Genomic DNA, 13,007 nt, shown 5'->3' on the forward strand with positions numbered 1-13,007 from the left:
TTATCATCATCATCGAATGACCTCCAACTCATGGGCATCGACGTTAAAGTGTGATACCCCCCTCACTCTATCAAACAAAAGTGTGCTTTTGCTCAAGTTTGTTTATTCATTCATTCAATCATGTGAATGAAAGAAATAGAGATAGAGATAAAGATAGAGATAATATAATTGTATATATATATATATAGAATAGGATGAAGCATGCAATCAAGAGACGATTCTTGAAGTTTACAGGCATACTTGGATTCAAAGGTGCACAGGTCAGCAACAATGCACCGAATGATGAACCTGAGGAGGTTGGTCCGGCAATACCAACAGAGCCAACGTTTACAGAACCAGTAGAGTTGGAACGTGATGAACTAGAACAAAAGATGAATACTTTTAAGCATTATTTAGCATCACTTGCTCCATCATCATCAACTACCTCTGGGCTGGCTGATAATACAGACCTGTTGACAACACCTTTGGCACCACCAACTTCGCGTAACATTGCAGCATTATCACTTTCACCATCTGCATCATCGTCGACAATAGACTTTAGCAATGGTAGTCTCTATCTACCCAATGAGTTGATGCACGCCATCTTTTGCACCGTACTCTCAAACTCCAACATGCTCATTGACACTTCACAACAAAGACAACATCATCAACATCTACATCAACATAATCAACAACAACAAACAAATGGAAGTGTATTGGCAAAGGTAAGAGAAAGTGCATCAATCAAACATAGAAGTGATAATGACTGACATGTCAATGATATAGGCAATACCAATAATAAGTGGATTGACATGTGCAAGTATAAGTTGCACACAAACAACATCACCGGAGGAGTTGGTGCAACATCTGTTTATTCAGTTACCAGACTTGTCGGCACAGAAACAAAAGAAATCGTCAAAGCAGAGGACTTCAGTGTATAACAGTGGCGGTGGCGGTGGTGGCAGTAACTCGAGCAACAACCCATTCAGTCCACTTGACCAGATATCATCATTCCGATCAAACATCAACAATGTTGTTGGCAATGTCGACTCGCCCTTGGCATTGAGTCGCACAGAGTCAGCTTCGTCATCGGTGCTCCAGCAACAGATGCTTCAACAACAGCAACAGCAACAACAACAACAGATCCAAGCTGCGACTCCCTATCGCATGGTGGACGTACTGATTGTCGATGACATTGACATTGCACCCATGACAACAAGACACACTCTTCTTCAGATGATGGTCTATCGAAAGGTTGCATTCAAGGGCAACACATTTGACACACCGCCCTCGCTTGTAGTCATTGCTACAGCGTCCTCACTATCCAGCCGTTCATTCCTCAATCAGAGCATTGAACCTTTATCACCACTGATGGTATGTAGACACACCGCGACGAACATGAGAGACTTCCTCAAGCTAACAACAATGTGGACTACCTACACAAACAGCTTGATTGCTTCTTTATCAACATCAGATTATATGAACACTTGAGACTACCTCAAGTGACTGTACAGAGCGATCCATTAATATCAACCGCTGAATCAAAGTATATACTTGCACCAAGCCGTATCCAACATCTAAGGCAACTAATTTCCAAAGTACACATTACACATGTATGTTAATCAGTGAGCTTTTGTTTGTTCACATTTGCGTCACATCTGACTCCAATCAATCAATCATCAACATAGGATATTGAACAATACATTAGAACTATTATCGTAAACCTTCGTAACCATCCACTCGTTACGTTTGGTCCTTCACCCAGGGCAACTCCAACACTGACTCTTGTTTCAAAGTATGTATTCCTTTACAATCAGTCTACACTCACTTTGCATGCAACACCTAACATATACATTACCCTAGGACTGTGGCGCTATTGTCTGGACAAAAGTTTGTTACGCCAACTCATGTGTTGACTGTAGCCACCAAGGTATTGAACCATCGTGTCTTCCTATCAAACCCATTCCCACTGGATCAGAACCAGGGAGACATGCCCAATCAAATGGACATGGACACGAACAATGTTGTCTCAACCTTTACACCGATTCAAACATCACCATCCACATCGCCCAGCAGAATGACACCATCGATAATGGTTCACGAAGCGCCGGGCAGGAACAACCCACTCATGGAGACCTCTGCATCGTTGCCCTGTGTCAAGACTCATAAACGGTCGACATCAATCCTTTCACAAGCGACACATCTTCCTCCACCACCAATCTCCATCACAGACAACAGAGAAGAGGACTCATCCCAACCCATAACAAATAGCGGCAGCAATTCACTTGCCAAGTCCAACAACAACAACAACAATAACCAGGCTGATCAACAGGGATCGATGGCGACTGGAGCATCAACTAACAACGAAATAGACTCATTCACAGTCATCAAGATCATCCTGGAGAACCTTTCCCCGCCCATATAAATGCAGTCACGTCAAGATAGACAGTATAGATATCGATGTGATATAAGAGAGGAGTCATTGTTTACTACATCGAGATGATCCACCAAACTACACAACTTGGCATACATAAACATAAAGAGTTGACTAGTTAGTCAATGTCATTCTCCCAGTTTCTTCTCTTTTGTTCCTTCTTCTCGAAATCGCTCTCCCACTTGTCCTTGTTCTTCTTTGATGACTTCTCGGCCACCCTCTCACCGTCCTTCCAGGAGTGCATCTCCATTCCAGCGGGCGCAGAGCCGTCAACGTGGCCCTTCTTGACGTCGTCCCAGTTCATGTTGAGCACCGTGCCACCCGACTCGTAGTAGGACTTCATCATGGCACGTCGCTGCTCCTCCGATCCGGTGGAGTATATATCTTTGAAGAAGCTGGTGGATGGGTCACCTTCCTTCTCGTCGCCGGCCTCGATGGCGTCCCAGTTCTTCTGTGTTTGGTAGGGCGAGGGAACTCCCACGGCCTTGGCCTCTGGTGTGTCAACGGTGCCAAGTGGCTTGTCGACGCCTGTGAACTCGAGGTTGTCCCAACGGATCGCTCTGGACTTTTTCAGGACCATCTCCACCTTGGTGCTGTAGTACTTGGTCGTGCTCTCGCTGGGTACAACCGGGTCAAAGAACTCAATGTCCAAGCTGTACTCACTGCCTGTGAGCATCTTGAAGGAGACATTGATCGACTTGTCCTTGATTTCGATTGAGGAGTTGGTCGCTGTGACATACTTGGCATAGACGGTGAGGGTAACATGTGTGGCCGTCTGATACCACTCGTGCTTGACCTTGGTTCCAGATGATGGCATGGGCAATGCTGGAACGGGCGCTGGGGCTGGGGTAGCCGCTGGCTTTGCAGCTGCTGGTGCCTGTTCTGGCTTTGAGGCAGCAGGTGTTGAAGCAGCAGCAGGCTTTGGTGCTGAGGCTTGACCAAGCTCAGCCTTGGCCTTTCTAAGCCATGTCTTGAGTTGAGATGACTCTGGGTCCAATGTCAATCCCTTCTCAAATACACTCTGTGCAGTTTCAAAGTCCTCCAATTCGAAACAAAGTTGTCTGTAGTGTAATGTAGAGAGTTAGTTAGGGAATGAGAGAATGATTGAGTAGCAACACTATGACAAGACGACTTGATTCATACCCTTTCTTCAAGTAACTCTTTGGATTGTTTGGCTCGAGTGTGATACAGGTGTTGATGTCGCGAAGTGCATCATTGATCGAGTCGAGCTTGTGATGGCACTGAGCTCTCTTGAAGAACGTTTCATAGTGTGTTGGCAATGCTTCACAGGCCTTGTTGTACGACTCCAAGGCTTGATCAAACTCCTCATCAATGAATAAGCAGTTGGCTTTGTTGAACTCCTCCATTCTCTCTATCTATCTACTTTCATACAAATAATTAGCAATCAATCAAAGTGACTTGAACAGACGCTTTGTTGAGTTGTCCTTCAAAGACTCAAGTTGCGGCAGATCTGGGCTTCCCTTTAAAGAATTATTACAGAAATCTGTATGAAATTTCACTCTTTTTTTACACTTGTGGGCAAGGGTAAGGGCAAGGGCAAGGGTAAGGGTAAGGGTTCAAAGTTTAATGACCTTATGTTGTGAAGGGTTATTATCGATCATCTCTTCAAGTTCACGCCTCTTCAATATAGCGCCAGTAGTCAGTGAAGTCTTTCCGTATGAGGCCAAAAGACGATCGCACATTGCTATGATTTTGAGATTGCCTCCACGGCAAGACTTGTGACGGATTGAATTGAGCAATGGGACCAACATGTTTGGCTTCCATCCAACTCGTTCAAATGGTGAGGTTGATTCACTGGCACGGTCTCCCTCAAACAAGTAACATAACAATTGGTGATAGTTCCTTTTGGTGGCGTCGTTGATACGGCGAAGTGATGGAAGATAACGTTTGAGCTGTGATGGACTTGTGCAGTTCTGATACACAACACGGATGATGTCAGTATCTCCTCTGACCATAGAATAATCCACCAAGCGTGTCAGTGATTGCGTCTTGTCATTGACAATGTCATCCACACTAATGTATCCCTTGTCAAAGAGATGTGCCAGAACTGAAGCGTTACAGTTCTCCACCTTGATGATGTTGATTAACTTGTGTTTGGTAACCGAGGCGAGCTGAACAACATAATCGATCGATTCAAAGTCACTTTGCTTGTAGCAGTTGTTCATCATCGATTCCAAGTCTCTGCAGCTCATGTTGTGGACGACACTGTTTGGGTGACTGTCTTCATCATTGGTGTATGTGGTAAAGTGATTGATGATCCACTTAATGACCGATATTGACTTTGATGATGCGATCAACAGCAATCTGACAATATTCCTCGAAGAAAATGACCTTGGTTCTGGATTCACAATGTTGGCAAACTCGATGAATGACTCCATTGATATCTTGTTGTCTCCGGGTAATCCAACAACTTCAAGCAAAGAACAAAGGTGATCTATGGTTGGTTTGATTGTTTGATCCTTGGCCATGATCCTCTTGACTAGCTCCATGTCACGCTTCTCAATTGCACATGACAGAGCTCCACGATAATCTGATATGAGAGTCTTCCATTTGTCATTGTTACTCTCCTCCAACAACTTATCGACCAACACTTTGTTTCCAATCTTGATGGCATTACCCAAGATATTCTTACAATTAAGAATGATTTGGGGAATGGCCATCAGTCGCTCAATTAGGTCAACCGACAACAGATTTGAATTGATCACCAAAATGTTGATTGATTTGATTCGATCGGAAGGCAGTTGATCGAGGATGAAGTTGGCAACTCCCAAGTGTTGTTGGGACAATGCTACTAAGATGAAATCAGTCGCCATGATTGTTCCAAAAGCCTTTAGCTCATTGAATATCCTCTCCACCATTGCAAGATGTCCATGACTGATTGAGCACGAAAGGGATGACTCTAGACTGAACGATTGATCTTCTAGGCGAATACGACTGAGTACCAAGTCCAGATAGTCCCCTCGTCCACAAGAGCATATTTCATTGATAAATGATTGGACATAGCCTGATCTATCCTCAAACAATCGTGTCATTGCAGTCGATTCGACAAAGTACCGAAAGACTGATGTAATGTTGTGATTGATCGCGTAGATACATATCCTTAGGTGGTCGTCATATGACAAGATACCATGTTGATCCAGTAACTCGACCTTTTCCAATGCCCATGGTTTGGTGATCCAGGAAAGGTTCTCGACTTCTGTGTATTTGGAGGTGTCGAGTTTGGCATCACATTGTATGAGCTTGCGAAGGAAAGATGGATGTTGGACAAAATCCAAGGGGATCTCCAGTCGACCAGACTGAAAAGTGATGAGGACATACTGATCAAACAATCTCTCCCATTCAGGATGAGTGCATGTCGATACATTCTTGACAAAAGTAGCGCTGCGACGTGCAATAGACATTCTTGTATTGGCCATAAGTACGTCGACAGCTCGTTGGTCACACATCGTATAGGCCATATCTAGTAGTTCTGTGTTCACAATAGTGTTGTTATCAAATGTTCGAGAGGTGTATGATTGTAGGAACCATTCCGTTGCACCATACTGGATATAATCTATCAAACAATGATTTTCCAACAACTTTGAGCCTTTGATCACTTGATCACTCTCCACACCAAGTGACTTGTGTACCAATCCAACATGTTCCATTATAAACATTCCAAGCTTCCTGTCTCTGAACACTGAATGGACAGTCGTCTCCAACTGATATGAACATTGTGGATTCATTGCAGTGTCGATCGTATGTAGTCTGATGTTTGATTGATTAGCAATGAAATCAATACATGACTGTATGAGTGATACTTACTGTTGTCTTTGTTGTTGTTGATGTTGATTAACCAATGCATCAATCTGATCAGTGCATAGCTTGATCACTCTGGTTGCTCCACACTTATAACCTTTGTTCAATATGGAATGAATGGTTCTCAATCGGTGTGAGACCGACATGCCGTTGAATAGCGGTGAGTTGAAGTGATACTCCAATGAGTGATAGGCATTGTACTTGGCCAGTTGGGTAAGATTCTCGAGACTTGGTCGAACCATTATCTTTGTGTCTAGATGTTCAAAGATAGAAAGTTGTTGAAGTGATTGGATAAAGTCTGGTCTATCCTGTATTAATGCCTGGTCCACCGCAGATTGTATTGGTACGCCTTCCAACTGCTCTCGTGTGTACAGCTTGACAACATATTCGACAACGTCCCAATGATCATTGCACATTGCATCATCCAATATTGACGGATCCTGTCTGATATAGTCCATGTGATTGAGCAAGAATGTTACATCGTCCAATGATCCACATTGTAATAGTTCGCAAGCCATAGTCTTTACCGCATCATCCTTCATTATCTCTGTTTGCGGGAAGAGTAAACACAATGTCTCGCGACAACACCTCTTGATCGCGTGTCTAAAACATTGAGGACTGTAGGCAATGTTGAGTTGAGTGTGGAGTAGTTGCATCACCTGGGCCGAGTGGCCGGCCGCCAATATCATTGCCTCATTGAGATAAGTGGGCACCTTGTGTCTACAATTCACAATGAACTGAGAAACGATATCAGCCGTGATGTTGCTCTCTGGCTGAGCCATTGCCTTTACCATGTTGAAGATTGAAAGACCGCTGAATCTCATCTGTGTTGCTCTGTTGCAGCTGATTGCGTTTGCCATCTCTTTGGACATCTTTCGACAGGTCTTGGCGTCTAGCTCCACAACCATATTGACATTTGCCTCGACACTGACAAGGTCATCGTGTCGGATCGCTGCCAACAGTGTGACCCTAAGCTTTGCCGGGTCCATTGAACTTGGATTGGGAGGTGTTTCAAAGCATGCTCGGACGTAATGCTCAGAGTTCTTTGTGATGATGGTGTTACCAATGTACTTCTCAAAGATGTACTTGATAAACTCAACATGACCATGGTCCCATGCAACCTTGACTACATGGTTAATGTCATTCCTGAGGTACCTGGTGATCCTCACTGATCTCATTAGCAGCTGAAACATTTCAATGTTACCTTGCTTGGCACATTGACAGAGATAGGAGGATATGAGCGGGTCTTCAATTACCCATGATGGATGGTTTTCCAAGATGTATTGTACACTGTCCATCTGGTTGTACTTGACACTATGTCTTAGTGCTTCGCTTTTAAGAGTCTTTAGAGAGTAGAGGCAGCCAAACTCTTCATGAAGCACTTTGAGCATAGCAACACTGATGCCACGACCACGTATAAACTTGAATGGGTCGATGAGCCCATTTGAGTGCATATCTATGGTCATGTGTTGGAGTAACAGTCGAACCAGTGACTCGTTGCCTGTGACCACAGCCTTGATGAGACCAGACACACTCAGACATTCGTGGATCGACTGCTGAGTGAACGGTGTGAGGTATTGTTGTAGCAGATCAAAGTTGTCACGTCTGAATAGTTCTGCCAAACTCTCAAAGTCAGGACGGATATTTGGATGCTTGAGCAAATGTTCAAACACCTTTCTGTTGTTGTAGCGCACTGCACTTGATAACAGTTTGTTGTTGTGTGGGTAGTTGTTGTTGTTGTTGTTGTTGTTGGCCACGCTGTCGAATGTCTCGATGAACATTTGAGTGGCATTGTATTGCAACATCTCTATTAGATTGCCATTGGCGTGTAGCTTGGCACCTTTGATCGTTGACTTTATCAATTATATCACCAGCCACAAGCATGCGTTCGTGATGGTACTTGTCATTGGCGAGGTTTATCAATCGACTGTGGATATCACTAACATGTTTAAAGATCAATCTACACAACACTCTATTGTGAAATACTAAATGAATACTACTATTATCTTTCATTATTTGTTTGTTATAATTATCCATGTTTGAATGAATGAAAAAAGCAAGTTGGGGGAAGGATAAGTCATCATCCGCGGATTTCCATGAATCTCAAAAGATCTATATTATCATTATTCGTTCATTCAATTCAAATATATAGAGATAATAAAACATAACAAATAAATAATGAATAGTAATAAGAATAGTATACATTCAGTATTTCACAATCGATTATTATGTCGACAAATATTTAGTCATGTTCATGATATGCACAATCAATGGAGTCGTCTAACAAAATCATCATTCGATGATAGTGATGACCACCAAATACCTCGCAGGATAAAGTCAACGATCAAAGGTGCCAAACTTTATGCCAATGGCAATCTAATCGAGATGTTGCAATACAATGCCACTCAAATGTTCATCGAGGCATTCGACAGTGTCGCCAACAACTACCCACACAACAACAAACTGCTTCAAAGTGCACTACTCTACAACAATGCAACTGTATTCAAACATCTTTGTAATCACCCAAACATGTTGGTGGACCTTAGAGTGGATACAGAAGACCTCCTGTCCAAACTATGTCAACTTGGCAACTTGGACATGCTCAAACAATACCTCATAGTCTATCCCTATCGTCCATTCCCCGACAGCATTATGGCACATCTATGCAATGCCGTTAACACTGGCAACGAACAGTTTGTTCGTCTGCTGCTCCAACACATCACAATCGATCCCGTTGTCGCCAATGAGTTGGTGAGAGCAACCCATTTCAAACGAGATGCAGTCAAGGTTGGAATGCTCAAAGTGCTACACGAGGAGTTCAACTATCTATTTAGTTTCACTAGCTTATGGGAGCAAGCACTCTTCAGTTCAATCAGGTGTAATATGTTGGACAGTGTTCAATATATCATGGCTGGCGTGCCATCCTCATTGAATGAAAAAACCTTCACCAATTGTCTTAAGCTCTGTGCTCAAAAATGCAACATCGACATATTCCAAGTGTTAAGCTCGTCTGTAGTTGGTTCCAAACAACTGAAGGATTGTGATCTTGGAGAAATGGTCAGACAGGCACGAGATCGTGGACATGAATCATTCATCAAACATCTCTTTGATCATCATGTTGGCAACGACACCATCACTGAGAACTCCGAGAAGCACATTCGACAGGCACTGGAGTTGTCCACAACTAATAGAGAGGACACCACAATGTCCACCCAGGTCTATTCTGATCACCATGCCACGCTGAGGGAAGCGATCAACAAGGATGACATTTTGGGAGTGGAGTCTTTTATACATAATTGTTGCTACATTCATTTGGACCAAATAACCTGCCAAAAAATGTCAGAGCCCATGGCAAGATTGCTCAGTAGTCCTCGAACACCTACACTGGTCTTCAAAGACTCAATAATCAACATGATCAAGGCCGTTCGCAAGCCAGGCAGCAACATCAATGTGGACATTGTGTGTCAGTTTATTGATAACTGTGAACATGATTCACACCAGGATTACGACTTTGAAGACGATGGACATTTAATGTATGCAATGATGGAGGCCGCTAGATTCTCATCGACATTGATGCGCAAGATCAAGGTTCGATTCAATATTCGATACGACAAGCAATGTTTGGAAGAGGCACTTTATTCAAAGTGTCGTGAGACAATAGAGGTATTGTTTCAAGAAATGGATCATGGTCAGATCGTTGATGCCAAGAGTATAATATTCAATATCATTGGTGAAGAGTCAGGATCATTGGATGAGATCAAATTCATTCTGGATCACGTGCCGGTTGAGATAAGGAGCGACCCAAAGATCTGTGAATATGTCATGTACAATAATGATGATAAAGTGATTGAACAAGTCATTGACATGTTTACACCAGAGCAATTGGACGACAAGGCGTTGAGTAGTATCTTCACAATGGCAATGATGAAGAACAAACTACACATTGTACAGTCACTTCAACAACGATTCGTATCGAATCGATCATCCAATACTCTTGTTGATCGACCTTCGCTCTTGACACTCAGAATTATGGTAGATAACAATTCCCACAACACACTAGAGTACCACCTCAAGTCAGTGACATTCGCCAAAATTCCAATCATCAATCGTTTGCGAACCATTCATTCAATCATGGAGAGTGCTTATAACCTTGGAATGACCAGAGTGATCAAACTGTGCACTGATCAGATCAAGGCCATCTCAACGACAACACCAATCATTACCCAACAGTATGGTTCAACAAAGATCATTGGGTGGTTATGCTCATTCACTAACTCATTCTTTCTCAAACAGATATATTGATACACCAATGATTGACGCTCAAGAATGTACTGGCCAACGGTTGGATATAGCATTTCACTCAGTGTTCAGAGACAGAAATCTTGGAAAGTTCATCATTGAGCAAATTGAGGCAGTACATGATATCATAGGTGAGGATAGTACACTAATGATCAAGGGTAGAGGCTTCATCTACGATCGTTGCTTTAAAGATTACATTCGTTATGGTGCTTTGGATTTGTTCCACCGGGAGTTCTCTATATCCACATTAAGAACTTACCCCAATTCAAGATTACTTGACATGGCGATGGAGCATGATGTGCGATTCATCAAGACCCTTTTGGCAAACCCCATGATGTTGTTAGATGATCACACAAGCCTTCAATGTTCATTATTTTGGAACCTATCATTGTGCACTCATCCAGAATGGGAGTGGTTGCTTGAACAGTACATCCTGATTATATCTCAGACATCAACACCTGAGCTTGACGACAAGTCAATATCATATATCCGCCATCCATCATTCCTCCGCAAACTCATGCAATGGAATGTCATTATCAAACCTACATCAACATCAACATCAACAAGTGAAGAGAATGAACTTGTAAACAAAATGGACAAGGGATGGCTCACAAAGCCATGGGCACTGGAGATGTTCCAACTTCTGGAGCAACATTCATTAATAAGTCCGATACTCCGCCAAGGACTATTACTCAAAGCAGCAGAGCACGACATCAAATCAATCATTATATATTCTATCGATCGACAATATATATCCAACCCATCATTTGCAAATGAACTTCTAAAGCAATGTTGCAAGTTTGGACGAGTAGACCTCATTGATAGTCTACTTCCATTCCTTCCCGTGCGCCTGTACAGCAATTTTTTCAGATACTCATTGCAATTTGGACATCTCGATATCATTGTAAAGCTCCACCCTCACTATGTCCAATCATCCAGCACTGGACACTCCAAAGACTGGCTAGGGTTGCTCCAAACTCCTTTGGTAAATGGACACTTGGAGGTTGTAGACTATTTGATCATGAATATCCCATCACCAAAGGACGACGACAATGATAGGTCAAAGACATTGAGGTCATTTTCAATCTATGAGATTGGCTCAAAGATCATGTCTGTTGACTTGATCAAACGATTGATGACCATTCCCAACATCACATTCAACTTTGGCAAGTTGTTGTCACTGGCAATCAATTCCGGAAACAAGGATATGATCACATTTATAATGAAGGACGGAACGGAATCATTGGTGTCAACAGGTCATATTATTTGTGCTCTTAAAGTTGGTGATTTGGACACAGCCCGAGCGATCATTGACATGGCGCCAAAGTTGAAGATATCCAGTGATGATTGCTTTGACTCTTTGATAGATCACATTGGGGAGCCCAACAGCAAGGTCACTGAGGATGTGATCATTGAGTTTGCAACCAAACTTCACAACAACTCCCATCCCTATTTATTCAAAGTGCTCTTAAAGGCAGCCGCCAAACCATTGTCTGTGATCAAGATGGTGATCAAACATTACACCTCATTCTACGAAGGTGACAAGTTGGTTGGAGGCAGCATTGGTGATATCATTAACAGAGTGACTAAAGATCAATGGAGACAGATATTAGAGATCAGTGTCAAACGTGATGATTTGGAATCAATCGATTATCTTATCCAACTTATGATTTTGTCCAACAACGACAACAACTGGAGGATCAGTTCACTCATCAACTTGGAACATTGCAAAACATCAGTATTGGAGTATTTGTTTGACAAAGGATACATCAGTGTGGATGACAGGAATGATCGGTTGGCAGGATTGATCGATTGGGCCTGCACCAAAGGACAATTGGACATCATCAAGTGTGTTCATCAACGTCGTACGACACCATCACAACTTCAAAGACATCTCCCAACACTCAAACCAATTTTGGATGCATCCTTGGTGAACCATCACAAAGTTATCGGCTATCTGTTTGATGGCAATGATTCAGCATTCAAACGATCACAAGTCAATATCTACATGATACCATTGCTCCAAGCAGTAAGACACGAATCAATCTATTTCGGCAATCTAATTGTTATTGAGATGTGCGATCGTTTGTCGTCTAGTCAACCTGAACAGACTATCGCTAGTGGACGTGGAGTCAAGAGAAAAGATCATGATGATGACCATGTTGATGATGATGATACTACTGCCATAACAAAACCAAAGTCTGCAAGAGTACATAATGGTCATACTTTTTTCGAAGAACACTCCTGAGAGATATCTCAACAGTTCCCTCACAACAACATCCCCCACAATCATCGTGCATTCATTCAATACATTGATCATAGAGATAATAATAACTATAACCCAAACAAATAAATAATGAATGATAAGAATAGTATACACTTAGTGTTTCATAATCGATTCTTTCGACATGTCAGTGAGATGCACAATCAATGGCGTAGTCTAGCAACATCATCGTCATCAGAGTATGATAATGAT

The 13,007-nt window shown here is 42.5% G+C and overlaps 5 protein-coding genes across 5 annotated transcripts; 3 read left to right on the forward strand and 2 right to left on the reverse strand.

The window, feature by feature from the left end:
• Window positions 1–194: 194 nt before the first annotated feature.
• On the forward strand, window positions 195–2,404 carry SAMD00019534_100300 (hypothetical protein; the record flags this gene model as incomplete). Its single annotated transcript, XM_012894669.1, has 5 exons — window positions 195–704; window positions 766–1,353; window positions 1,428–1,592; window positions 1,668–1,774; window positions 1,843–2,404. 5 exons carry the CDS (start codon window positions 195–197, stop codon window positions 2,402–2,404), a joined length of 1,932 nt encoding a protein of 643 aa, XP_012750123.1.
• Window positions 2,405–2,531: 127 nt separating this feature from the next.
• Window positions 2,532–3,780, reverse strand: SAMD00019534_100310 (hypothetical protein; the record flags this gene model as incomplete). Its single annotated transcript, XM_012894670.1, has 2 exons — window positions 2,532–3,474; window positions 3,557–3,780. The coding sequence occupies 2 exons, from the start codon at window positions 3,778–3,780 to the stop codon at window positions 2,532–2,534; spliced, it is 1,167 nt and encodes a 388-aa protein (XP_012750124.1).
• Window positions 3,781–3,990: 210 nt separating this feature from the next.
• On the reverse strand, window positions 3,991–8,037 carry SAMD00019534_100320 (hypothetical protein; the record flags this gene model as incomplete). Its single annotated transcript, XM_012894671.1, has 3 exons — window positions 3,991–5,495; window positions 5,562–6,181; window positions 6,239–8,037. The coding sequence occupies 3 exons, from the start codon at window positions 8,035–8,037 to the stop codon at window positions 3,991–3,993; spliced, it is 3,924 nt and encodes a 1,307-aa protein (XP_012750125.1).
• A 580-nt stretch (window positions 8,038–8,617) lies between these two features.
• SAMD00019534_100330 (hypothetical protein) lies at window positions 8,618–10,534 on the forward strand (the record flags this gene model as incomplete). The annotated part of the gene is made up of 1 exon (XM_012894672.1): window positions 8,618–10,534. One exon carries the CDS (start codon window positions 8,618–8,620, stop codon window positions 10,532–10,534), a length of 1,917 nt encoding a protein of 638 aa, XP_012750126.1.
• Window positions 10,535–11,552: 1,018 nt separating this feature from the next.
• SAMD00019534_100340 (hypothetical protein) lies at window positions 11,553–12,339 on the forward strand (the record flags this gene model as incomplete). The annotated part of the gene is made up of 2 exons (XM_012894673.1): window positions 11,553–12,113; window positions 12,271–12,339. 2 exons carry the CDS (start codon window positions 11,553–11,555, stop codon window positions 12,337–12,339), a joined length of 630 nt encoding a protein of 209 aa, XP_012750127.1.
• Between the last annotated feature and the right edge of the window lie 668 nt (window positions 12,340–13,007).

Source organism: Acytostelium subglobosum (genome assembly GCF_000787575.1).
Source record: "Acytostelium subglobosum LB1 DNA, scaffold: scaffold25, whole genome shotgun sequence".
Classification (NCBI taxonomy): Eukaryota; Evosea; class Eumycetozoa; order Acytosteliales; family Acytosteliaceae; genus Acytostelium; species Acytostelium subglobosum.